The 26786-nt window shown below is 35.7% G+C and overlaps 1 protein-coding gene across 8 annotated transcripts in view; it reads left to right on the top strand.

Moving 5' to 3' along the window:
• The window catches only part of rdx (BTB/POZ and MATH domain-containing protein rdx), a 236549-nt gene that overhangs the window by 155425 nt on the left and 54338 nt on the right, over positions 1-26786 (top strand). For all 8 annotated transcript variants that reach the window (XM_090381571.1, XM_090381572.1, XM_090381570.1 and 5 more), the window contains exons 3-7: positions 657-778; positions 3029-3180; positions 13165-13292; positions 18287-18464; positions 21510-21565. In XM_090381571.1, the coding sequence (XP_090237697.1) occupies positions 657-778; positions 3029-3180; positions 13165-13292; positions 18287-18464; positions 21510-21565 (636 nt within the window). The remainder of the gene's footprint in view (positions 1-656; positions 779-3028; positions 3181-13164; positions 13293-18286; positions 18465-21509; positions 21566-26786) is intronic.

The raw sequence follows: 26786 nt of genomic DNA, 5'->3' as shown, positions 1-26786 counted from the left end.
ATCTGTAAATTCTCTATAAATTTGAAGTATATAAATGATTTCCTTAGAAAAAGGTTTGACTGTATAATGTTTTAATTAGTTTGTGTACAATGGACTTTTGCTATTTCTTATGGTCAGGCACGCTATAATCCTATGTAGTAACATAACAGTAGGACAGAAAAGTGCCACTGGTTCCCATTCCTAATTGTTGGGATGGTCCATCAGTGATATTTTCTTTACAAAGATAGTGAATATGGTTATGTTTTCAAGATTTGTAGAAAAGAATACTGTTATGCCACATACTAATACAGCTATAAGGCTATAACTAAAAAAGCACGAGTACTGCTCGGGTACTAAGTTACTTTAACAATTAAGATAAAATAAATTAATCATAGAATTAAAAAAAATAAAATGAATGTGAATATTGACACCCACCTTTAGCAGTTCAGATGCATGACTTCCTGCCTAAGGAAACATGCCCTCAACCCACCAAAGGACTTTTTTTTTTTATAGAGTTACATTAATCTTTCATTACTCACTCCCCTAGATGGGATGCAACTACTCATGCATCTAGATACCAACTTTGTTGTTATCATAAAATGTTTTGATCTTTTTTTCTAAATTGGAAATTTTCTCATTCCTCAGCCCTTTAAATTCAAATTTCTGTTTTATTCTAGGTTAAAGTAATCAAGTTTTCGTATATGTGGACAATTAACAACTTCAGTTTCTGTAGAGAAGAAATGGGAGAAGTTCTTAAAAGCTCAACCTTTTCTGCTGGTGCAAATGACAAATTAAAATGGTAGGAATTGATCATAATAGTAGTAAATTAGGTACAAAATGATATAATTCTCGTGTGTGTGTGTGTGTGTGTGCGCGCGCGCGCACGTGCACACACAGACATAATTTAAATTAATAAAGGATGGTTGCATAGTTTATGCAGGAATTTGGCTTCATCTAGAGTAATTCATTTTTGGAATAAATTATTTTCCAATTTATTCCAAAAAAAAAACAAAACAAAAAAAAAAACGAGTGCATAATGGGTGGTGGGGGCATTGTGGTGCACAGAGAACCAGCTGCCTTTCTCTTGAATTTGCCTCACCCAGGAAATGCACTTCAGTAGTCTCTGAAACACCAGTATGTAGAATGCAGCATTGAATTGCCCTGTTTGTCATAAAACATGATTAGCATAGTCTTAACCCTAGACTTCTGTAAATGGAACATTTCGGGTCTCGGCAATGATTTTTGAAGTCCACTACATGTTCTGATTATTTTGTTTTTCATTTGTACTGAAACACCCAACACTCATCTCCAGTGACAATACAGTTGAGGAAATTAGGATTGCCTTGACAACTCTGTGTGAAGTTTTTGCATGATGGCATCTTTGTGTCTGCTCATCTGTGAGGCAAAAAATTTGCATGGACCTTCCTTTCCTTAAATCATACAGAATTTAAGAAATCGTCTTCTTATTCATATCAAACTGATCAGTGATTATCATGAGGGTCAAATGACAGTTTCTTGCCAAGTTCCTCAACTTTTGTAAATCTTCTCATTTAGAGATATTATTGGATGCCCCTTTTTGGGTGATTGCAAATATCCTCATATCCATCTTTGAACCATTTGTACCATTGAAATACACTGGTAAGACTTAACGTTTCATAATCGTGAACAGTTTTTAACTTTCATATGTTTCTATTGCAGATTTTCCCAATTCAAAGCAAAATTTGATATTTGTTCATTGCTCCATTGCAAAATCATGACATGGAACATTTAACTCTACTAACGAAACTAGTTGTTACTTGTAACTTGTCAGTCTACTGTACAGTCTCTGTACCAACATTTGTTGACAGAGTTTGAACTACAGGATTCCACTTTTGTTTATTTTCAAATTCGTTGAACATGACCCCATCTGAGCAGAATGGCAAACAGCAGCATTCTGAATTATTCTCACTGTAGTTTTTCAGCATGATCAGTACGTGGATAATTTACATGGATAGCCATATATAGGTTGTGGTTAGCAGCATTATTATTTTTATGCTACTATTCAGATCAATTTTTATCCTTGTCTTTATTACAGAATATATTTCCAGTTTCTCTAACAATTGTTGTCCACTAAAATCACTGTTTGGAACCAAAACAGTAAGTATCTCATGATCAATACCTGACATGCTGGTATAAATAGCTCATCCATTTGGTCCAAAACATCACCTGGTTTAGTCAGTAACTGTTGAGTGTACAGATTTGTTTTCTGTCTAAGGTATCTCATTTGCCTTCTGAGAGAATCGCTCTTGTCCAACAGTAGACTAGGTTTCAGGTTTAGTTCAGCCCGCATGTGCACACACCATCCTGAATCATGCTTTATTTACCATTTATTCAGAGTTAATATGGTGGAAACCATATTAACTCTGAAAAAAATTAAATTTAAATTGCAAATATATTCAATAAAACTAAAATTTCTATTAAGTTCTATCAAATTAGTTCTTTTGACATAAATACAGTTAGCAAATGAGTCATCCTGCTTTGGAAGCTAAAATTGATCCTTCTAGTGCAACCACCCTTATTCCTGTCCTAATAATAATATACTACCATACTCTCGAACAAAAGTAAATATTTCATTTAAGAAGTACTTGCACCATTTTCTTTGGAACAAAATATTTGGCAGGGTGATGAAAACTTCACTCATTAAGCTAACCAAAATTATTCCCAGTCAGCTTGAAATCAAGAGCTCTGAAAACGTGAACATGACATGACAGTTGCCAGATGTAAAATAGCAAAGTCCAGATTTAAATTGGATAACCATGCTTTTACACTATAGCTAATCTTAATAAATTATATAGAGCAGACATACATGCATATATGCACAAAATATTTTGCACAATCCATGTTTTAGAAATGGTTTAAAATCATGTCTTCTTGCATTTGTTTTCATCTATAAATGTGAAAAATCTTTGGTCAGTCTTTACTAACTTCATGTTATCTGGTTGAATTACTTTCACTTTTCTCTTGACTTTTACACCAATTAATAATAATGAACTTGTTTTGTGTGTGTTAGGTGTTTGCGAGTAAATCCAAAAGGACTTGATGAAGAAAGCAAAGACTATCTTTCACTTTATCTTCTGCTAGTCTCCTGCAACAAAAGTGAAGTTAGAGCCAAGTTTAAGTTCTCTATTTTGAATGCCAAAAGAGAAGAAACCAAAGCTATGGGTAAGCAGGAAAATAACTCAAAGAATTACTGAATAATTAATAAGTTAGATAATTTGCATCAAAATTAAGATATTGATACTTATTGCACATTTTAATATAGGCAGGCAGTCATTCCCAGCCTTTTCTGACTCGCGAATCACTAAACCTATATTCTCTGAAATTGTATAATAGTTCTGAATTTTTATTATAAAATATTTCTAGTACTACATTTGTGACATAAGTGATATTGCATAATAATATAAAATTATTATTAAGTACCTATACATAACAATGGTCTTTGAGAATGAAAAATAAATTTAATATGGAAAACATATTTAACATGATATACCGTAAGATAGTAAACTAATTATAAGGAATTGTGGGAGATGTGATTTCTTTCATTAGAAATTCTTTACTTTATATTTAATTTTATTTTACTTTATTCTATCTTTGTTTATTATTAGTTATAACTTTTTATAACCCTTTTACTACAGCTGAACAATACGATGCATATCGGCACATTTGCACCCAATCCCTCCCACTAACATTCTGTTGTGCATGCTCACTATGTGAGGGCAAGTGACCCAAACCACAAATAAATATAAATTAGCATTAGTAGAGACATACGGTGCAAGAAAGCAAGCTTATGCAGCATCAGCCAAAAAAAAAAAAAAAAACCTCTCCCATTTCACTCCTCCTCCTCCATTCGTTCCAAATGCCTGTCCGGCTCAGCCTTAAATTCATTTAGGCTATCAACTTCTACAACAAAAGATGGAAGTCTGTTCCACCAATCAACCACCCGCTGGCTATAGGCAAATTTACGTACATCTATTCTACAACTGTCTTTCCTCAATTTGAATCTGTGCCCTCTCAGGTTCTTAATCTGAGCAGGAGGAAGCATCCCATCAGCATTCAGCTTGCTCAACCCATTCAAGGCCTTATACACCTCAATCAGATCACCTCGCAGGTGCCTACTCACCAGGCGGTGCAATTTGCAGAACTTAAGCCTTTCTTCGTAAGAGCACCCCTTTGTTCCCCTCACCAATCTTGTTGCCCTTCTTTATACTCATTCTGGCAACTCTACATCCTTCCTAAAATGAGGCCTCCAGACCTGTACACAGTACTCTAAGCGTGGCCTGACCATTTCCTTGTACAACAGGATAATCAACTTCCTGTCCCTTCTAGCAAAATTCCTATAAATACATTGGTAAGACTCCATGACCTGCCCTGGCAGTCCATCTACACTGCTCAGCGAACTTCATATTTGACTGCACAGTTATCCCCAGGTCTTTTCCACTTCTGAGTGTAGTAACACACAGTTGGTACATTTCTCTTTGGTTATTTCTACCCATAATTTAAACCCACAATTCAAATTTTGAATTGAACCGCATAAAGTAATGCAGTCCATTCCGGTTATTTGGAACACATCGGGACTAGTGCATTTTGGCCCAATTAAGCGGCTGCCCCAATTATCCGAAGTTTCACGTAAATAGTTAAAAATACAATATACCCCCCTTTACAATTGGTTAACTGTACAATCGAATTACGTTACGACAAACTGAACATAGTAAAGTTCCGTTCACTATGCGATGTGCAGTAAGCGCCGGTCATTGTGATCACATTTGTGAATTGAATTTTAATTCTATTAAACAGCAATTCTAATTAGTGAAAATAGGAGGAATATTATCCACAGGCTATAAAAGTAAAGATATATTGAGCACAAATTTTGCCTTTATTACCTTACCAATTAAAAAATTAAATGATACGTGAAAATCGGAAGAATATACGTGATAATCGGAATAATTAATACATACTGCAATATGTACATACGAACTAGTTGACAGTTCTGTTCACTGACATTTGTGGATGGAGATTAAAATTTAAAACAGTAAAAAGATAAGCAATCAATAACAAAGAACACAACACACACAAAGCAAGTAACACAATATGCGAAAACGGAGTAACGAGTTATGAAGTTTTAAAAATAGGAATAAAGAGAAGATCTGAAAATTAATTTTTTTTATATGATTGAAGATTTCATGGAAGTGTAAACACATTTCACCATAATAACCCACAGAATTTCAGTTGTCGGTATTATCGCAAATTCAGTAAGACAGAGTTTACTGTCCATTTATGATAGATTTAACTAACAGAAAAGCCCAATAAACAGGTGACTCCTAATTGCTTTTATTGTTTTATGGTTGTGACCTCCAGAATTTCGACTGAACCACGTGGTTCATTCGGAGACAATTGTAGGGTAATCTCCAGTGCTGCAGTCTCCTGCCCCAGTTAAGCGAAGTAAACCCTGGCTATTTTCTCGATTGGTTTTTTGTTTATTTAAGATTTGCCCCAATTAACCGGTGGCCCAAATAACTGGAATCCACTGTATTAAACTATTTTGTAGTTTACAAAAATATACCTATGCAAATCTAAACAGATGCCATTAAAGAAGTTTTAGTGCAAACCCCCAGGGGTTTGCAAACCACTGGTTGGGAATTGCTGATATAAGGAATACTCTTAATTAAATTGGTTTTCATAAACCACCATTGCCACCAATTATTTGCACTGTTTTGTTTAAAATGTAACATGATTTTGTCAAAATGCTACTGTAACTAAAATTTCATGTCAAAATTTTAGTTACAGAATATTGCAGGAATTGAAGTGCTTCCTGCTGATATATATAAGGGTTGTTCAGAATTACTTAAATCTCACGTACACATGATATTCAGAATGCATATAACATTAAAACTAATAGTGAGGAGATTAGTCAAGAAAAAAAAAAATAGTGTAACATATTACAACCACGAGGTAATAATTCAATTCCTTATTGTAAAGTATTTTCTTACATGTATCTCTTGTGGCATATAACTTTAGTTTTACCATCAGTGAATACATTTCTGTTCTCTAAAGAGGATACTACTGCTGCTTGACTGTAACTTTAAACTAATTGCTTTTTGTGGAAATACATTTTATTAAAGCTGCATGCTAATATCACAGTCAACAAATCATTTAATTCTTAAAGTTAAAGGAAAGTGTTTAGGATTTCAAGACCATATGATCAAAAGATAAGTAGAGGTCTTGATGAAAAAGCTATTCTTGTTTTACAGGATAAAGTAAAATTTAATAACTTTAAAAACATTGTGTTGTTAACTTTAAAAAATCATATTTAATAAGCATCAAATGTGGATGGCCAAGGAATCACTGAAATAACACAAACATAATGAAATGGATTAATTTGATTATCGTTACATATAGTTTGTGTGTCTTCTCTTACATTTCAATTAAAACACATTGATTGCATGACAGTTCTTAGAGGGTCAGGAAAAGTGGATGTTTACAAGATGGAAATAAAGTTCCCGGACTGGTGCTGTTGTGATCATGTTCAATGAGGTGAAAATAAATGGAATTGGTATGTTACAATTCAGACTTCCTGCAACAAATGATATCAAGATTGTCCAGTAGGCCGACAAGTTGCAAGTACCAGCTAGTTTGATTAGTAGCATTACTGTTCCATGTCATGATTTTGCAATGCAGCAACAGACAAATGTCAAATTTGGCTTACTGGGAACATCTGCAGCATAAACATATGAAATGTAAAAAAAACTGTTTATGATGATGAAACATTGTCGTACCAGCGGTTTGAATGGTGTAAGCAGTTCGAAGATGGATGTGAGGAGGTTCATAATGACTCAAGAAGTGGATGTCCATCAATCTTTCGAAATGAGTTGGAAAATTTTTGGAAATTGTGGCAAGAGATGTTGTTTCACGCTCAGAATGATGGCTGATGAGTTGAATGTGAATAAGGAAATGATTTGTGAAATTTGACCCAAAGATTTAAGTAAAAGGAAGGTCCATGAAAAATTTGTGCAGCACAGCCTCACAGATGAGCAGCTACATTGAGTGTCATTGTGCAAAGACTTCATCCAGATTTGTCAAGAAAATCCTAATTTCCTCGACTGTATTGTCACTAGAGAAGTGTTGGGTGTTTTAGTACCGTCAAGAAAAAGTGTCAGAGCATGCAGTGGACTTAAATCATCACTGAGGCCCAAAATGTTTTTTTACAGAAGTCCAGGATCAAGGCAATGCTGAACATGTTTTTTGACAAACAGGGTGTGATTCACAAGGAATTTGTACCTGAAGAAAAGAGTCATTTCCGTGTTCTGTGTACAGATGCTTCAAAGACTACTGTAGTGCATTTCCCAGGTGAGGCTGCAATTTCAAGAGAAGGGCAGCTGGTTCTCATTGCACAACAACGCCCTGCCCATTCTGCACTTGTTGTGAAGACATTTCTGATGAAATGTTATTGTACAGATCAACCATCTGCCCTACTCTCCCAATCTAGCACCAGAAGACTTCTTCCTCTTTCCCAAGGTGAAAACTGCCATCAAATAAAAGAGATTTCAAGATTTTGAGGACATAGTGAAAAATCTAACAGGCAAACTGAAGATCATCTCTTTGGATGCCTTTGCTGACTTTTTCCAGAAACTTTTAGAATGTCGTAATAAGTGCATTCAATCAAGTGGTGATTTTGAATAAAAACATTTTTTAACTTCTTCACTTTGTCCTTTTTTTATTGCACCAGACTAATAACTTTATTGCTGCCCCTCATATATACTTAAATGAACACATTAACATGATAATTCATACAAGGTCTGCTTTGTTTCATTTGTATTCACTTGTATTTTGTTGCTTGATTTTAAAGAATTTGATGCCAGTCAATGTGAATGGTATGCTGAAACTTTGAATTTCTTGAACCCCAACATGATGCATATGGTGACTAGGACATCTGACAGCACAACTCATGTTTCATGAAAATGCATGCCCACACTCTGCTACAAAAGGGGTGTGTGGAGTAGAGTCTGGAATAAGGTGCTTCTGCATCCAAGTCAGCTGATTTCTTCACCCGAGGCAGTTATTTGAATTTCTTTTTTAACAAGAAAAAAACCTATTGGTTCATGAGGAGATGAGTACATATATGAAGAAGATTGGCCAGTCTATGCTGTGATTGTAGAACATAATAGCCTATACTGTTATTGTAGAATAATATGGAACTTGTGATTTGGTCACTCGCACACTAGCAAGACCTTTTTGGATTTATTGGATGACTTTTCTACAGCAACATGTTTGAGAAGCAACCAAAGGAAGTAATACTCTTGATCTTATTATCAGCAGCAATTATTCATGCATTAAGAATTTGCTGATAAAGGAACCACTCGATGACAGTGATCACAATGTACTGATGTGGGAATTACTTAAGGATTACTTAACTACCATCAAAGCTAAAGAGAAGGGCTTTTGCTTTCGTAAACGTGACTACAGGGGTCTCAGACAATTTTTAAATTCTGTACAGTGGGATGTTACCAATGTTGAATTCTAAATGGAAAGCCTCCAGAGATTTAATTTTGGAGGCTACTAGACTTTTCATTCCAACTAAGAAATACTGTTCAAGGTTTAGGCCTAAATGGATGTCAGATGAATTAATGAGGCTTGTAGCGGAGAAGAAGAATGTATGGGATGCATATAAAGTATCACAGGAACCTATGGCAGGTATAAACTAGTCTGTAATGAAGTCATAAAGGAGGTTAGGCAGGCAAAAGCAGATTACGAGAAATCTTTGGCAAAGGATGCAAAGAAAAACAGCAAAGAGTTCTTTACTTATGTAAACTCTAGAAGGAAAGGGATGAATCAGATTGGACCACTTAACATAGATGGGTTGACTATTGATGATCATGCTCAGGTAGCTGATAAACTGAATGAGTAGTTTGCATCTACATTCACACATGAGGAGTTATTCAATGAGGGGAGTGCCAGAAGTTTATCAAACTCTGACAGGGAACTTAAGTGATTTTGTAATAACTGAGAGCAAAGTGGAGGAGAAATTGTTGAAGTTAAGTATAAAAAAGGCACCTGGTGTGAACGGGATCTATCCAGTTATATTAAAGGAGGCAGCAAAGGAAGTAAACAAACCCTTAGCCATAATTATGAGAGCCTCCTTGGACTCTGGGTAGGTCCTCATGGACTGGAGGTGTGCAAATGTATCACCAATTCACAAAGGGGGTTCAAAAGGTGTCACAGGTAACTATAGATCTGTTAGTTCAGCTTGTGTTCTGGGGAAAATAATGGAATCACTGGTTAAAGAAGCATTGCAGGATCATCTAGACAAGACTGCAGTAATAGTTAAGACACAGCATGGGTTTGTTAAAGGGAGGTCTTGTCTGACCAATTTGATTGGATATTATGATGTGGTCACAAAGGAACTGAATGCCAAAAATAATTTTGATATCATATACTTGGATATCAGGAAAGCTTTTGATACTGTTGCATATGGAAGACTGCTGTACAAATTGGAGAGGTATGGCATTAAGGGTGAGGAATGGTTGAGTGAGAGACTACAGAGAGTGCTAATCGATGGACACTGCTGTTCGTGGACAAATGTTATTTCCTCAGGGTTCAGTGTTGGGCCTATTGTTGTTTTGTATATTTATCAATGATATTGATGAAGGTATATCAATCAGGTTTAATGTCCAAGTTTGCAGATGATACAAAGGTTGACAGGATTGTTAACGACAGTAAAGACAGTATGCTACTCCAACTGGATATAGATAAGTTGAGCAAATGGGCTGAGAAGTGGCAACTGAAGTTTAACATTGACAAATGCAAAGTACTGCATACGGGTAACATAAACCCATATGCAGTACTTTTCAACCGAAGAGAAATGTACCAACTGTGTGGTTATATTCTCAGGGAAGTGGAGAGTGAAAAAGACCTGAGGATAATTGTGCAGCCAAATATGAAGTTTGCTGAGCAGTGTAGAGGGGCTGCCAGGGCAGGTCATGGAGTTTTATCAATGATATATAGGAATTTTGCTAGCAGGGACAGGGAGGTGATTATCCCGTTATACAAGGCAATGGTCAGGCCACACCTAAAGTACTGTGTACAGGTCCGGAGGCTTCATTTTAGGAAGGATGTAGAGTTGCTATAACGAGTACAAAGAAGGGCAACAAGATTGGTGTGGGGAACAAAGGAGTGATCTTACGAAGAAAGGCTTAAGTTCTGCAAATTACAGTGCCTGGGGAGTAGGCACCTGCGAGGTGATCTGACTGAGGTGTATAAGGCCTTGAATGGGTTGAGCAAGCTGAATGCTGATGGAATTCTTCCCCTCTTGCTCGGATTAAGAACCTGAGGGGGGCACAGATTCAAATTGAGGAAAGACAGTTGTAGAAAAACGTCTGGAAATTTGCCTTTAGCCAGTGGGTAGTTGATTGGTGGAACAGACTTCCATCTTTTGTTGTGGAAGTTGATAGCCGAAATAAATTTAAGCCTGAGCTGTACAGGCATTTGGAACAAATGGAGGGGTGAAATGGGTGGTTTTTTCCTTTTTTTTTTTTTTGGCTGATGCTGCATAAGCTTGCTTTCTTGCATCAAGCCTGCTTGTTTTAACAACTTGTGTGTGTTGTGGGGGAAGTGGACTGACTAAAATTAGTAAATAGGTTTTATTAATATTTTAAGGTGAAACGATACATGAAAGTTTCTAATGAGAACTTTGTTACTGCCTAATTTAGTATACAATGATGCTTAATGGTTTTCACCATGAGATGTGGGTTTTATACTATAAAACAAATTCATCAAAAAAAAAAAAACTTTTTTATATATTTATGGTTGGTTGTGTGGCAGTTTATTTCCTGTGTTGCTCCTTGTGGCACATGTGCAATTGATTTGCCAATGCTAGTATAGACATTTCAAATGGGAGGGCTGTATTATTGTGCTCATTCTGTTGAAATTGTGTGGTTTTTATCTGTCTCAAGGAGAACACGATTGAAGCATAGACATTCATTTTGGCAGATGAAAATTAGAACAGACATTAGAAGATTAGAACAGACCCAAATATAAAATTTTGGAAGTAACAGATCAGAGCTTATTGTTTTATCTTTGGGCAGAGTGTTCTTGTTCATTAGAATAAGTTTCCTCCTCGGGTAGTTGGGCAGAGAGTCTGACAAAAGTTTGGGGTGGAATTGGATAGTTTACTTTTAGTGGGGGCAAATTGTGATGCCAGACATCCCATGCAGCTCTAACCTGGAAAAGAAATGTATTACTTGGTGTAAATAATTTAAAATGTGCAATATGCCTGTGGGCCATAAATCATCAAACAGCAAACATTAAAGTTGTAGGAAAATGTAGAGATTGGGTGTTATTTAAGGTCTTTGACTAGTTCAATTACAGTGCACTGATTCCTGTGGTAGTATGTATGATTATTATCACATGTTGTTCCTGTACAGCTATGTTTTCAGGCTCATTTTTATGCTATACATTCGGAAAAACCTGGAATAACTTACAGTGCCATCTCTTCCATCCGTCATCTCTGAGTCAGATGCTGTATTCCAGTCCTGTAAAAGTCCTTACTCTTGCTGTGGGGGTCTTTGCGAACACTGTTCTTGAACTAGTCATTGTCTGCAAAATGGGTTCCACAGAGTGCATCCTTCAGTGAGCCGAAGAGCTGATAGTAGGAAGGTGCAAGATCTGGGCTATGAGAGGGATGAGGAAGAACAGTGCACCCCAGTTTTGCAATGGCCTCCATCATGCACAGACTGGTATGGGGTTGGGCGTTGTCACGGAGAAGAACCACCTTGTTAAGGTTTTTGTCCGGTAAAGCTCTATGGATGTGAGCTTTCGGCATTTTCTGTGTTTTCACACACTGATCTGATTGGTCAATCGATCTGTTGTCGCCGGCTTCGGGGCTTGTCAACAATGTCACTTTCCCTACTCTTAGTGTTTTACTCAATGTCTGACTGTACTCACATCTACAGTATTGTCACCATAAACATTTCTGAGATGCGCATGGATTTCAATAGGTTTCACTTTATCCTTGGTAAGAAATTCAATCAGCACTCTTTGCTGTAACATCTGTAATATGTATATCTGTAACATCCACCATTTTGAACTATCCGTGTGCTGCACTCATGAAGCCGATCACAGCGCCACCCAGTATGGTGAAATTAGAGATGTCTAGTGACCCCTCAGTGATATGCAAAATGATCTATGGTGCCACATTTGAAAGCAAAAAAATTAGGAGGCATTGCTTTCATACTGGTCCTCGTATGTAAGTATAAGTAGGGAATTTATATTATGAACATTAAATGGTAATGAAATTAAATCTGGGGTGTCTAAATAGTTGAGAATAATAAGGTAATGAAAAAGAATTGGAATTTAAAAAAAATTAACTGAAGTTGTTATGGGAATGCATATCTGCTGTTATATGCATTGGTACTCCAAGTGATCTTGAGGGGAGGGGTTAGAATTATAAAGACGGTTAAGCTAAAAATGGGCAAAGTATTAAAAAAAAAAGTACTTTCCTTGCCCTTGAGTAATCTAATAGCATGAAAAAGAGAAAAAAAAATGAGACAGCAAAAATATATATGGGGCAAAAAAGGAAGTACAAATATCAGGCTGATAATACCTATTCTTTTAGTAGCCCCAAGAAGAAGTGAGAAGATTTTCAAATAAAATGATATGGTAACATGTATAATTGTAAGTGGAGGAAGTGGATTGGGGGGATAGCCTGAAAAAAAATTTAAGTAAAAAATGGTGAAGAAAAAAATAGTGTATTTTAAATTCAGAGAAAAATAATAAAAAAGCACAATTCTGTCAGATGGCATGAGTCTAGAAAGTTAAATTTTGTTGGATAAGAGAAAGGTGTAAAACCATTTATGCATTTATGTAATTCAGTGTGCAGTCTGGGCTAGTTTACAGATCACAGGTTGCCCATCCATGTTCTGAAATGTGGTATTCATTTATTCTAAAATCCCTCTTAAAAAAGTTAAGGTCGTTTGAGAAATTGAATATATTTTTGATAACTTGTATTGAAGTTTTACTTAGTAATCTGAATTGTTGATATGAAATATTTTCCTAAATTTTATTTTTATTTTATTTTTCCATTGTTAGAACCGAATGGTATTCTTAACCAGTATGAGTACAGCAAGAGAACTTTTTTTGTTTTTTCCTTTGTAGAAAGTCAACGTGCATATAGGTTTGTACAGGGCAAAGACTGGGGATTCAAGAAATTTATTCGCAGGGATTTTCTTTTAGATGAAGCCAATGGTCTTTTACCTGATGACAAACTGACTCTTTACTGTGAGGTAGGTGGATATTTATTTTTAGAATTTGACTGAGAAATTTGTTTATCATGGTTAGAATAAGTCATATTTCTTTGCTCTGTTCTTGAGACCGAACATTATTTTCAGATATTCTTCTGTACACTAGTTACAATTGTTGTCCATCCACACCATGTGGAGACAGTCTAGGAGTGAATTCAGTTGAGATAAGAGGAATTTTATTAGATTTGTTTTTTCACAGTTTCCTGAAGTCTCTGGCAAGGGTTATTATATGGTCTCTTTATTCTGTCAAACTATGAAATTGGTTTTTCATCCAGAAAAATGGGCAGAACGATCAACCATAGATGGCATGCAGAACTTTTGTTCCTTATCTTTAAACTGGTGTAAATGCAAGATAGTGTGGCACTTTGTTTTTTGTGGACCAATTACATGTAATCATGAGAGAGAGAGAGAGAGAGAGAGAGAGAGAGAGAGAGAGAGAGAGAGAGAGAGAGAGGGGGGGGGGGGAATATGGTATACACTGAGTTACTACTTTATTAGTAACATCTGCCTAATAGCAAGTAGGTCCCTTCCTTTAGCCTTCACGGCATTATGGTTTCATTGTGGTTCAACAAGGTCTTAAAGGTTTGCCATGGAGATAACAGTCCAGGTTGATTATTGCTTTCTACAGTTGCAAATTGGATGGTCACAGATCTCTATTCTGAGGAGCTCATTCCACCTCAACCCACAGGTGCTCAATTGGATTTATGTCTGGTGCTGAGGGAGCCCACTGCATTAGGCTGAATTTGCTCACATGTTACTGGAACCAGTTCTCTACAATTTCTGATATTGTGACATGATGCATTATCCTATTGGAAGAACCCATTCAGAGGGATACACTGCAGCCATGAAGAGATGTACACATGGCACCCAAATGTTGCCACATTAGTATCAACAGGCCTGCTGTAAGCCACAAAAACACTTCCCACATCATTTCACCACTAGCATTATCCAATATTGTTAACACCTTGACAGGATGGGTCCATTGACTCATCCTCTTTTCACCTATTCTGATACATCTGTTGCCATGAAACAGCAGGAACTGGGATTTGTTAGATCAGGCTGTGTTTTTCGAATTTTCCATTATTCAGTATTCCCAAGCCCATAGTAACTGTATCTTCTTTTTTTTTTTTTGCCAACTGAATGGAACCCAGTTTGGTCATTTGCTGCGATATCCCACCCACGACAAGGTACAAGTTGTGTTTTCTGAAATTCCTCTTTGATTACTACTGTTGTAGAAGATCACATTTATTGTCAGTATGATTACACAGCAAAATTGCAATAAGCCCTTTGTGATGAGAGGGCCAGGGATTCACAGTGAGATTGAATTTTATTAATTGTATATAATGAATATGTTATACAGTAAACCCCCGCTATTTGCGGGGGTTTACTGTATAACATATGTTTACTGTATAACGTTCCTGAGAAATGTCGCGAATACCGAAAACGCGAATACTGAGTTATGGCTCCCATAGTAATAAAGGGATTCCGTTCCAAAGTATGAAATATATAAGAAAAACTAGTCTAAAATTTTGTCTGTATGTATTATATGTACCTTCATAATATGACTATGTACATAGACAGTACATAGTGAAATGCAAGCATATGGCATCGAAATGAAAATAAGAAACAATTTAATATTAAATGTAATATTTATTATAAATTTCAAACAAATCTTTCAAACCAGCGCCTTTGCTAGCTAAAAAAACTTATCCTGCCCGTGCTATCACCAGTTTTGCTAAAGTGTTGATAAGGAGTTTTGCCTATTCACGAATGATGAGTGAACTTAATGGAATTTTATTTTGAGTTCGGTCTTCTATCCACAGATTTAAAGCCTTTTCCGTTTTTTCTAATTTAACATCACGAGTTACAGAGCAAATTTTTGAAGCAATTAGCGTGTTTTCACGGACACTACGGCGGATTTTTTTCTTCCGATTTTTTGATTGATCGTACCGTTGACTCATTGATTTTATAATGTTTTGCCACTGAGGAGACACTTTCACCATTAGAAATGTTATCTAATAACTCAATTTTATTCGCTAATGTCATCACCTTCTTTGATATTTTCACATTTCTCTTGTTATTCGTAGCCATATTTTTGTAGGGGTTAGAAAGAACTTGTCCACAATAAAGTCACTTTCTTCCGTTAACACACTCGAAAAAGTCTGTTTTACACTGCGAAACGGTAGATTTATCACTTTTGTAAGTATATCAATTTATAAATTGATAAATTTATTCAATTTATAAGCATATAAATTAAAAGCAAACGACGAAACCTTCCATGACAAGCGCATAACACATACTGAACAAGGATTAGCGAAAAACATCCAGGCTCGCGATTTTGTCACCCCTTTTCCCCCACCCACTGAGCGCTATTTTGACTGGGAAAGATAATTTTAGCCACGCCCATGTTTTTTTATGGCGGATAATATTCACGGCGCTTTAAAATTCATATTTTTTTAGGTTTCATTTTATATTAAATCAGCGATCGCGAAACCGCGAATACAGATACCGCGAATAGTGGGGGTTTACTGTATCTTATATGTTAATTGGTAAATGTTATATACAATGAGTGGATGCTAATATGGTTAAATTCTAACAAGTTTTTAGACAGCATATGTTATATATTTTCTTCGTTATGAAAAATTACAAAAGAAAACATGATATAAGAAAGTTCTGTGAGTGGTTACAGAGAGCAACCTCCTGCACTTTGTTTGAATATATACTAAGACTTTGCACTTGCCTTCTATCAAAACTTAACATCTTTTTGCAATTATCTTAGTATCTTTTCTCTGTATGTCTCAACTTATAGTAAGGCAAAGGTGATAAAGCAAACTTAGGTAAACTCTTTATATAACTCAAACATCTTTGAAAATTCATCTATTCTTAATTAAAATTTGTAAAACAATAAGAGGAGTTTACCTCAATATAGTAAGTAGAACACTTCCGTATGATACTCTCCAGAAATTAAGACGAAAAAATCGAAAACTTACATTAGAGTAAAAAAATAATTAAAAACCAATTTAACACAATTCAAATCAATCTAACACAATTAAAAATCAATTTAACGCAATTAAAAAGAAGCTAATGAAAATATTCAAAACGATTTTCCTTCCTGAAGCTGACAACGCTTTTCGACCATTTGTCGTGATCACAGGAATGAAAATTACTGAATAGGGTTGAACCTGAAACTTAAATAGTGATTATTTGTCTTCGTGCATACACGTCAAGGTCCACGTGTCGGAGATCAAATATGGCCGCTGAACATTAACAGAATTCTTGTGTAATTTAATTTCTACGGTTTCTGCAATTAATAGTCATGTATAATTACGTTGGACATTAAGTATTTTGGCCTCGTTAAATAAAAAAGTATGTTTTTCGTTAATAGCATGAAAGGCTAATTCTGACGCTGCTGAACGAGAAGCACAAACTGAGGCTTCATGTTGATTTACACGAATATTCAGAGGAGATCGCGTCGAACCTTGGTAAGATGAGTCGCAATCACCGCAAGAAATGTTGTATACCAGATCATTAATTTGTGTTGCAAGCGTGGAAAGAACCGAGCGATTGTTCAGTATAGTGTGTAATTTCCATATTGGCCTGGCCACAATTTTAAATTTGGTATCTTTAAAGATTCTATTAAGCTGTTTGTGCCACTGTTCAACATATTCCAATTTCCAATGCTTCCTTCAGTATTTTCTGCAGACTTGCCATTTTTATACAAACTTTCTATTCCTTTGAAAAGCTTATCCTTGGTGCCTTGTTTTTCTAAAATTTTGAGTAGATTTCTAGGTACTTTGTATGCTTTTTCAAAATCAGCAAATCTTTATCTTCCCAGGATTTTTATCTAGTTTGTCTTGGTGTCAATATTTGACTCTGGAGGGGTGCCTCCGTAGCCAGGTGGGCAGGAGCAGCAGTGCGTAGCACATGTTTCTTGATTAGACCGGGGTTCAAGCCCGTGCCCACCAAATACGTAGGATGCGGAAAGGTCAGGGAATGACCACTGCATATCCCCAGAGCAATATGGCCTTAGTTGCTAATGCTCCTAAAAACCAAATAACAACAACAACATTTGACTCTGGAATCCCCTGCTTGGCCAAAAACCTGACTGTTATTCCCCAAGGCTAGATTCAACGATACTTCTCTCCCACCTTTCCAATTCAATTGTATAGATTTGGTTAATACACTGAATGAAATTCCTGTGTAATTTCCACATTCAAGCTTTATTTCCCACTTTATATATTGTTACAGTTATTTGTTTTAAATTTACTTTGAGCTAAAAAAAAAATTCTAGTTATTGAAGTACCTGCCTTTTGGATTAATAAAATATATTGAATAAAATATTAATTTGTGATTAGAGTCATGCTGGAGTAATTATTTCTGACCTACATTTGTTTTTAAGTTAAGAATGGATTTTTCAATGAGTAGTAAAGTCCTGGAATCTTCAGTTCTTTTGCATACAGGTACAGGTTAACAATCTGATTGCAGTTGTCCTGTCAGTACTCTCTTCTGGACTGTCTAGAGTAAAGAGATTGGAATTTGTGAAAGTGAAGTCCTTAAATGAATTTTTTTCATTGTGCATTTTAAGTTTCTCTTTAAATTATCTGAGACATTTAATTTTTTTTTTTTTTTTAACTGCATTCTTCACAGATATTACTAAGCTGTTAATTTAACAGCCCAACTCATAATTTGCAATCTGTTCATCAAGGAAAAGCATAATTTTGAAAATAAATCTTAAAAAGAGATCTTTAAAGAATCTTTCCAGGACTTTGTGTCTACCAATGACTTCTAACCATTAATGGACATCTCCATACTGTGAATTAATTTCTGTCATTAATTCTTAGAAAGCACAATGGTTGATAGTATAGGTGATAATTTTGAATAATATGTAATGGTCATTTAAATAATTATACTTCTGTCATTTTCATAATAGTAATTATGCTTTTATTTAATAACTGTTTTATTTTGTTTTATTATAGGTGAGTGTTGTAGCAGATTCTGTAAATATTTCTGGACAGAACAATGCCATACAGTTTAAAGTTCCAGAATGCCGTCTTTCTGATGATCTTGGAATGCTATTCGAAAGTCAGAAGTTCAGTGATGTCATCCTTAGTGTAAATGGGCGAGAATTTTATGCACACAAGGCTATTCTTGCAGGTATCTTAAGTTTATAAATGTTCTAGTATATTCATTTTGTTCATCTGACTAGAAGTTATGGGTATGGATAATTTATTGATTTCACATAACAGTATAATAAGAAAAAGAAATAGGCGAAAAATGGTTACCTTAATTAGTAATGTTATTTTCAAAAATTATAAAATAGCTGAAGATATCTAGCCTGAAAAATTTAAATACTTTTAAAATTACTTCCCTTAAAGCATAAACCACTGTTTATTTAAAAGATGAGACAGTACTGTTACAACTTGTTTAAAGACTTACTGGTCTCTGGTGACAAGTCATCAAAAATGAAGTAATTCAATGTGATATCACATCAATAAACATACTGTTTATTTAATTTCTTGGAATAATTAAATAAACAGTAGGTTTATTTAATTCTTCAAAACAGTAAGTAATTAAGTGAACTCAAACTGTTAATTTTTTCCTATAAAAAATTTGTGGAGTACATTGTTGTTTAATTGCTATTTATACCCATTTAAATGGTGCCCGAAATAATTCTTGCGTAAAATGTTTAAGTTTTCCTAATTACCTAACTGCTGCCTAATCCACAATTACCCAAAAACTGTTTTCTTTTCTCTTATGCTACACTGTGCAGCATGCTTTTTCTCAATTGTTTCTACAAAGCTAAAATGCCTAAGCAAAAAGAATGGAAGCCATCACTGAACCAGAGCTTGTTATTATGCACCAAGATGGAACTCTATAAATTACTGATTCATAAGTTCTCTCTTGGTCCACAGCATGACAGGACAACATATAACATTCTAAATAATGCAGCAATGTTTCTTTGAAGGATGGTACCTAGGTTAGGGTTTTGCATTAATTCTATTAATGTTTCTAAAATATTTGCTATAAATAAAGCGAATACTAATTTATATGAACTGACACATAATAACATGGAATGTAATTTATATAATACACTTTATGTATTTTATTAAAATATGTGAAGTGTATTATTGATTTTTTTTTTAGTTTTTTTTTTTTTTTAATCAACATTGTGATATGCTGTGTTTTCTGCACCATGGCAAATCAAATGAGCAAATGCACCTATCATACTGCTCTCCCTGTGCAATGATTTCAGGCCAAGAATAATATTACACTGGTCTCCCATCTTCTGAAATATCTATATCTAGCTTGCTATGATATCTATGATTTGTTTTTGTTCCTGAGGTTATAATTTAAATTCAAAGGAGATTTGATGGAAGTTCTGAAATTTGACAAAAATCAAAATAAGTACCTGGAGTGATGGCAAAATTTGTGGGATAAGATGTATTACCTTACAAAGAGACTACTTTGAAGGGTATGCTATGGAATAGCTTGATTGTTATTATAGTCTAGAAACTTTTGAGTAGCACATCTATAAGATTTAGATATCCATCATGTAACAGTGTATTCAGAAGCACATTGAAGAAAGAAAAGCAGAATCTGAAAACCCCAAGTTTGTAAGTCTTAATTGGTCTTGCAGTCAAGTCCTTTTGTCTGTCATATTCATCATAGGTTTTTTTATTTTTTTTTTACTTTTTATCTTTCCGTAAGACTGAAATTGTGCACACTACATTCTTGTCTAAATATTTAACATATTTCATAGCTTTAACATAATAGAGAAAAGCATATTTATATTTTATAAAACCAGTATTACCAAAAGGGTCTGGGCATTTATAGACTTACAGTCCATTCCGGTTATTTGGGACACATCGGGACCAGTGCATTTTGGCCCAATCAAGCGGCTGCCCCAATTATCCGAAGTTTCATGTAAATAGTTAAAAATACAACGTAACCCCCCTCACACTTTACAATTAGTTCACTGTACAATCAAATCATGTTATGACGAACTTACCGTAGTAAAGTACCATTCACTATACGATGTGTAGTATTTGTGATCACGTTTTTGTGAATTGAATTTTAATTCTATTAAACAGTGATTCTAATTAGAGAAAATGGGAGGAATATTATCCACAGGCTATAAAAGTAAAGTACAAATTTACCCTTTATTATCTTACCAATTAAAAAAATTAAATGATACGTGATAATCGGAATAATTAATACGTACTGTAATATGTACATATGAACTAGTTGACATTTCTGTTCACTGACATTTGTGGGTGGGGTTAAAATTTAAAACAGTAAAAAAATAAGCAATCAATAACAAAGAACACGGCACACACAAATTTCAAGTAACACGATATGCGCAAGTGAGAACAGAGTAATGTGTTACAAAGCTTTAAAAATAGGAATGAAGAGAAGATCTGAAAATTATTTTTTTTTTTATATGATTGAAAATTTCATGGAAATGTAAACAAATTTCACCATAATAACCCACACAATTCCAGCTGTCAGTACTATTGCAAATTCAGTAACATCGAGTTTACTGTCCTTTTATGATAGATTTCACTAACAAAAAAGTCCAATAAAGAGGTGACTGCTAATTGTTTTATGGTTGTGACCTCCAGAATTTCGACTGAACCAGGTGGTACCGTCGGAGACAATTGTAGGGTAATCTCCAGTGCTGCGGTCTCCTGCCCCAATTAAGTGAAGTAAACCCTGGCTATTTTCTCGATTGGGTTCTGTTTTTTAAGATTTTCCCCAAATAAATGGCTGCCCTGATTAACCGGTGGCCCAAATAATCGAAATCCACTGTAGTTATTTTAGAGAAGTAGGTAATTCCTAGCAGAGTTAATGGGTAATGCCACCAGTGACTAGTAAATATGAAAAAAGAAAATTGTGGTGAATATCCGATGACAAGGTTGCCAGATTCTTTATAAGCTCCATTTTTACCAGTGAAGTGTTGAGTTACTGTTCTTTGAATTATCTAATTCCTTACAGTGGATCAGAATTGATTTTAAAAAATCACCATTAGCTTGAATCCCAGTGGTTTTGGTAATGAATTTATTTTTTGCATGTGAAAAGTTTTTATTTTTAATTGTATAATTTGCTTATTATTTATAAATTAAAAGATTTAGTTCTAGCTGTTGGTCAGGATACAGTTTCCTTTTCACTTTATAAAGTTTTTCCCCCTTTCTTTTCTAGCCCGGTCACCTGTTTTTGCCGCAATGTTTGAACATGAAATGGAAGAAAAGAAACAGGTAATAATAATGCATTTATTTAATATTTACTTACTTTTAAAAAAATCATTCTTAATTTTCTACTTTAACTACCTCTTCCAGCAATCAGATGCATCTGAACCGTTAGTTTGATCTATCTGTTTGTATTCATGTGATAGTACCCTTCTGATTGAACATATTTACCTGAAATTGAGTATTTGAGTTTTTCTTAATGGTATTTCTTCTTAATAGTATATGTGTGCAAAGCTTCTGTGATTATTGCTTTTAAGATATGCCATGAATTCAAAAAGTGTATGTTGTAGTGGGCAAGTGGTGAATGAAGTGAACCCCGGGGGCTCACATCTGATGAGTATGGGCCTGGCACACCCAGGGTCCTGAGCTGGATATCACCATTCTTATCTTTCTTGGTGATTCCCTTCTACTTTTCTCTCTCTCTCTCTCTCTCTCTCTCTCTCTCTCTCTCTCTCTCTCTCTCTCTCTCTCTCTCTCTCTGGGTAAATTCAGAAATTTTTTTTTTTTTTTTTTGTCTGGTGCAGCATAAGCCTCAGGCTTCCTTGCACCATATGGCTAATAATAATAATAATCATAATAATAACAAGTATTGTGTGCATTAGTGTAAATTGTGAACTGTGTTTAAATTAGAAATAAAAATCTACAATTTCTTAACTGTGTTTTTATGTGCATGAAATATTCCATGTTCTTGCCGAAATAAGCCTGATAGCTTTTGCTACATTTGCAGAGAAGTGGTATTAAATTCATAGCAGAAGCCACTATTACAATTTGTGAGAAAAGCCTATGAACTCTATTTTCGATGTAAGGTTGGAGATCAAGAAAAAGTATGTGCTCCAAAAATTTCCTGTAGCTCATGTTCAAAGATATTAACAGGCTGGCTTAGACATAGTCGTAAATTGATGCCTTTTGCTGTTCCAGTGATATGGTGGGAACTTTGATAACACAAACAATTTTTACTTTTGCATGACCAATATTTCTGGTATTTCTAAAATCCAATCCCAACATATCTTCTGTCTAAGGCTGGTTCCTCATGATGATACAGTGCCAGGACTTGACTCTTCTTTTTTTTTTAATGTGAAAACCCAAAACACGAGAGGTATTAGAACCTATAGTACTTAGTACCATGCTTCTTGGGTTGCAGGTTGAGAAGACGAAAGAAGATATTTGTTGACATTAGACTTGAACATCTGTAGACTAATTTTCAGGAAATACGTATGAAGCAAGGTTGTTCTAGAAAACTGCAGTTGAATGAATAAACGAGGAAGATGAAAGGTTGGTTCTGTGAGTTTGAAGTTGGATAGTAAATGGATGTTGACTGGTGGCAGTCTGCATTTGGACTGTTTTGGAAGAGAGAATGGGAATTATAGAAGCCAATTCAGAAGAACAGTGCCCATGGAGGTATTTGTAGAAAAGGAATGCGTCAGAAACAGTACATCTATGACAAAGCGAGTGGAGAGACTCTGTTAGAGAGGAGTCATTAATTAACTTAACTACCCTCTTCTGAATGGAATCTAGAAGCCTGAGAGAGGTTTTGGGGGCACCACCCCAGATGTGGGAACAATATTCCATGGTAGGGCGGATTTGCAATTTGTACAGAGTGAACAGCTGTTTGGTAGAAAAGTAACGCCAAGAGCGAAAGAGAAAACCAAGTTTTTTAGATGTAGAGTAAGCAATATTTGTAATGTGCTTGTGCCAAGAGAGATTAGAAGTCAGGGTAATTCCAAAAGAGATATATCATTTTGCCTAGAAATCGGAGTGTCACCAAAGATAAGCATAGGAGCAGAAGAATCCTTTTTGTGAGATATAAGACAAGACTGAGTTTTAGAAGGATTGAAATCAAACAAGTTGTCTTTGCCCCACTAGAGACTTACCTGGAGATCAGCATTTAAGGAATTGGTAGCAGATTTTCGAGAAGTTGAAGCTGATTGAACAGGGCAAGGTTTCTCAAAATGGAAAGTGGAATGCACTGTGCTATCATTGGCAAAACTATGGATAGGATTTCCAGTCAATGGAAGGTCATTAATATACAAGAGGAAAAGAGTGGGGGAAAGAACTGAAACTTGGAGGACACCAGCATTAGTGGGGAAGTTAGAAGACAGAGCCATCTACCATCACCCTCAGGGGGCGATCAGAGAGAAAACTGGATAACCAATCACAAACGACAGTTGGCAAGCCATAAGTTGGAAGCTTGTTTAGAAGACCTTTATGCCAAAGACGATCGAAAGCCGGTGAGATGTCAAGAGCAACTGCTTGTGTTTCACCAAACTTTTCCATTGAATTTGTCCATAAATGGGTAACATAAGCCAGAATATCACCAGTGGATCAACACTGACAGAATCCATACTGGCTATCGTTGATCAGAAGGAAGGTTTCTAGGTAGTTTTAAGAGTTGGCAGTTAATTGATTTCTCCATTACTTTAGAAAGAGTAGAAGTAATTGCAATGGGACAATAATTGGATGGGAGGGATTTGTCACCCTTTTTAGGAACTGACTGGATATGAGCAAATTTCCAAGCAGAAGGAAAAACACCTTTTGAATAAGAAAGTGAAAAAAGCGGCAAAGAATAGGAGTAAGTTCAGGATTACGGGTTTTGAGAATAAGTGCAAAAATACCATCAGGACCTGGAGCTTTCTGAGCATCAAGATTTGCCAAAATCCTTCTGATATCCTTTTGCTGAAGACCACAGGAAGCATTGAATGGAGCGTGTTAGGAATGGTGGGAAGTGTTTTATCAAGATCATTAATACATGATCAGTACCGGGCGTTACTGAGCATCTCGCTAGAGTTTTGCGGGGTTATAAAACACGCTGTGTGCAGCTTCCCGGGCGGAGGTTGCACACAGTGTTGTCTCAAGTAAAAGACCCAATAGCAAAGGACCTGAGTAGTGGAGTAGTATACAGGATAAAATGCCTGGATTGTGGGGAATGTTATGTGGACGATACAAAACGACGGCTCAAGGATCATCTGGGGGAGCATGCAAATGCTATAAAAACCGCTGATTAAGTCTGCTGTGGCTGAACATTTTTGGGAGAAGCAGCATCAAATTTCCCCAGAGGATGCGGTTATCGTGAATCGAGCGCATGGGTTCTGGAACCGTAAATGGCTCGAGAGCCTACGAATCTGTTCATCCGACCACAATATTATGAATAGGGACAGAGGTATGCGTATGGATCCTCTGTTTGAAATTATCATCCTAAGTACGGATGAATGGTTTTGCTTAACACGTTCCCGGGCTATTTCCGCTTCCAGTTCAGACCATGCGCTGACTGCACCACATGTACCATGAGCCTGTTATATATGGACGTGCTGCAGGAAGTTTTGTTACTGCTGAGGAAGGAAGCCGATGCTTCCGAAAGCTCCATAGATTTTTATCGCTTTTAATCCGGTTTATTTTAGTGTATTTTATCTCAAGGATTTTATCACAGTTTTAATGTTTTTTACATGTATATAATTTAATTTAATATAATAGCAGTTTTTGTAAATATTTATTTTATTTTAATATGTAAATATTTTAGTTACAGTAAATACTTATTCTTATGGTTGGTGTGTGAGCTGATTTAATGCTAAAATATGAATTTTCCCAACCTCAGAGGCCTTTTTCAGGATATCATTAATACATGAGTTGGAAGAAAAATGGGATTCTAGCAGGTCAGCTTTATCCTTCGCTGAAGTGACAAAAGAACCATTTGGTTTTGACAGAGGTGGGAGCAGAGATGAGCAAAAGTTGTGGCCGATAGCTTTAGCAAGAGGCCAGAATGCTCGGCAAACTTTAGGGCAAGAAGCAAGTTTTCTACACTTAGCCTGTTCAAAATCTAGTTTGGACTGTCTAATAACTGCTTTACAATTGTTGTGAGCTTTAGTTTAGGCAGAAAATAAAACTGAAGAATTGGAAACAAGCCAATTACAATATGCAACGTTCTTATCTTGAACAGCCTTAGCACATTTATTGGAAAACCAAAGTTTAGAAAAAGGACAAGATTTTAAAGTGGATTGTGGAATAATGGATTCCATTCCTACAAGTATAATTTTGCTGACACGATTTGAGCAAATGTTGACATCAGAAGTTTTGATGCAGAATCCGACCAAGGAAAAGAAGAAAGGAAATCTCGCAGGCCATCCCATTTTGCATTCTTGTAATGCCAAACAACACAAGGTTGGGAATAACCACGAGATAAAGGTTCCATTGGAGAAGAAACAATCACCAAGTTGCGGTGTGAGGTGCCTAAAGGACCACTCACTTTGACCATGTACTTAAAAGGGTTGTTTGTGAGAAAAAGAGCAAGCATGTTGGCTGTATGGTTAGGATTGTCTGGTATTCTTGTAGGTAAATGAACAATTGGTGCAAGGTAATTAGTAATTGCAAAAGCCTCAGCATCTCGACCAGCTGGGTCGCTGTGACTAGAAAACAGGAGCCAGCTGGAGTTGTGAACATTAAAATCGCCAAGGAAAATTGGACTGGAGAAAGTCAAGTTGCAAAGAGTTCCAAGTGATTAGTGGCGTTGGGAGAATGGTAGAGACAGTAGATGAATTTGACACAATGAGGTAGAGAGATTTTAAGCCAGAGGAGATTCCAAATTGGGAATATTGGAATGGAGATATGCACCAGTACCACCTTTGAAGCAAAAGGAATCAAACAGCGAATAATTTGGGCAACTGAGATGCACAGTAGTTGAATCAACTGATAACTGAGATTCTGTCAGAAAAAGTAAATGGGGTTTCACAGACTGCAAGTGGAAATGGATATCTTTAACATTAGAATTGAGACCATGTATATTTGTGAAATGATCTGGGAAGTGTTTGGGAGGTATAGATCTTTTTGCAGGTAAGCTTACTCTATTAGTTTGACAATTCATGGTGTAGTAGTAGTGTCATGTGATGCAAGAAAGCAAGTGTATGAACTTATGCAGCATCAGCCAAAAAAATATATATATATATATATCATACCATTCCCTCCAAATGCCTGTCCAGTTCCTCCTTAAATTTATTTAATCTATCAACTTCCATAACAACAGATGGAAGTTTGTTCCAGCAATTAACCACCCGCTGGTGAAAGGCAAATTTCCGCGCATCTATTCTACATCTGTCTTTTCTTAATTTGAATTTATGCCCCCTTAGGTTTGTAATCTGAACAAGTGGAAGGATCCCATCAGGATTCAGCGTGCTCAATCCATTCAAGGCCTTATATACCTGAATCAGATCACAGTGCAGTTTGCAGAACTTAAGCCTCTCTT

This window comes from Mastigoproctus giganteus, chromosome 9 (assembly GCF_048544385.1).
Source record: "Mastigoproctus giganteus isolate SK-2022 chromosome 9, ASM4854438v1, whole genome shotgun sequence".
Lineage (NCBI taxonomy): Eukaryota > Metazoa > Arthropoda > Arachnida > Uropygi > Thelyphonidae > Mastigoproctus > Mastigoproctus giganteus.
Note: the sequence above shows the minus strand (reverse complement) of the source record. Positions and strands in the feature narration are given on the sequence as shown.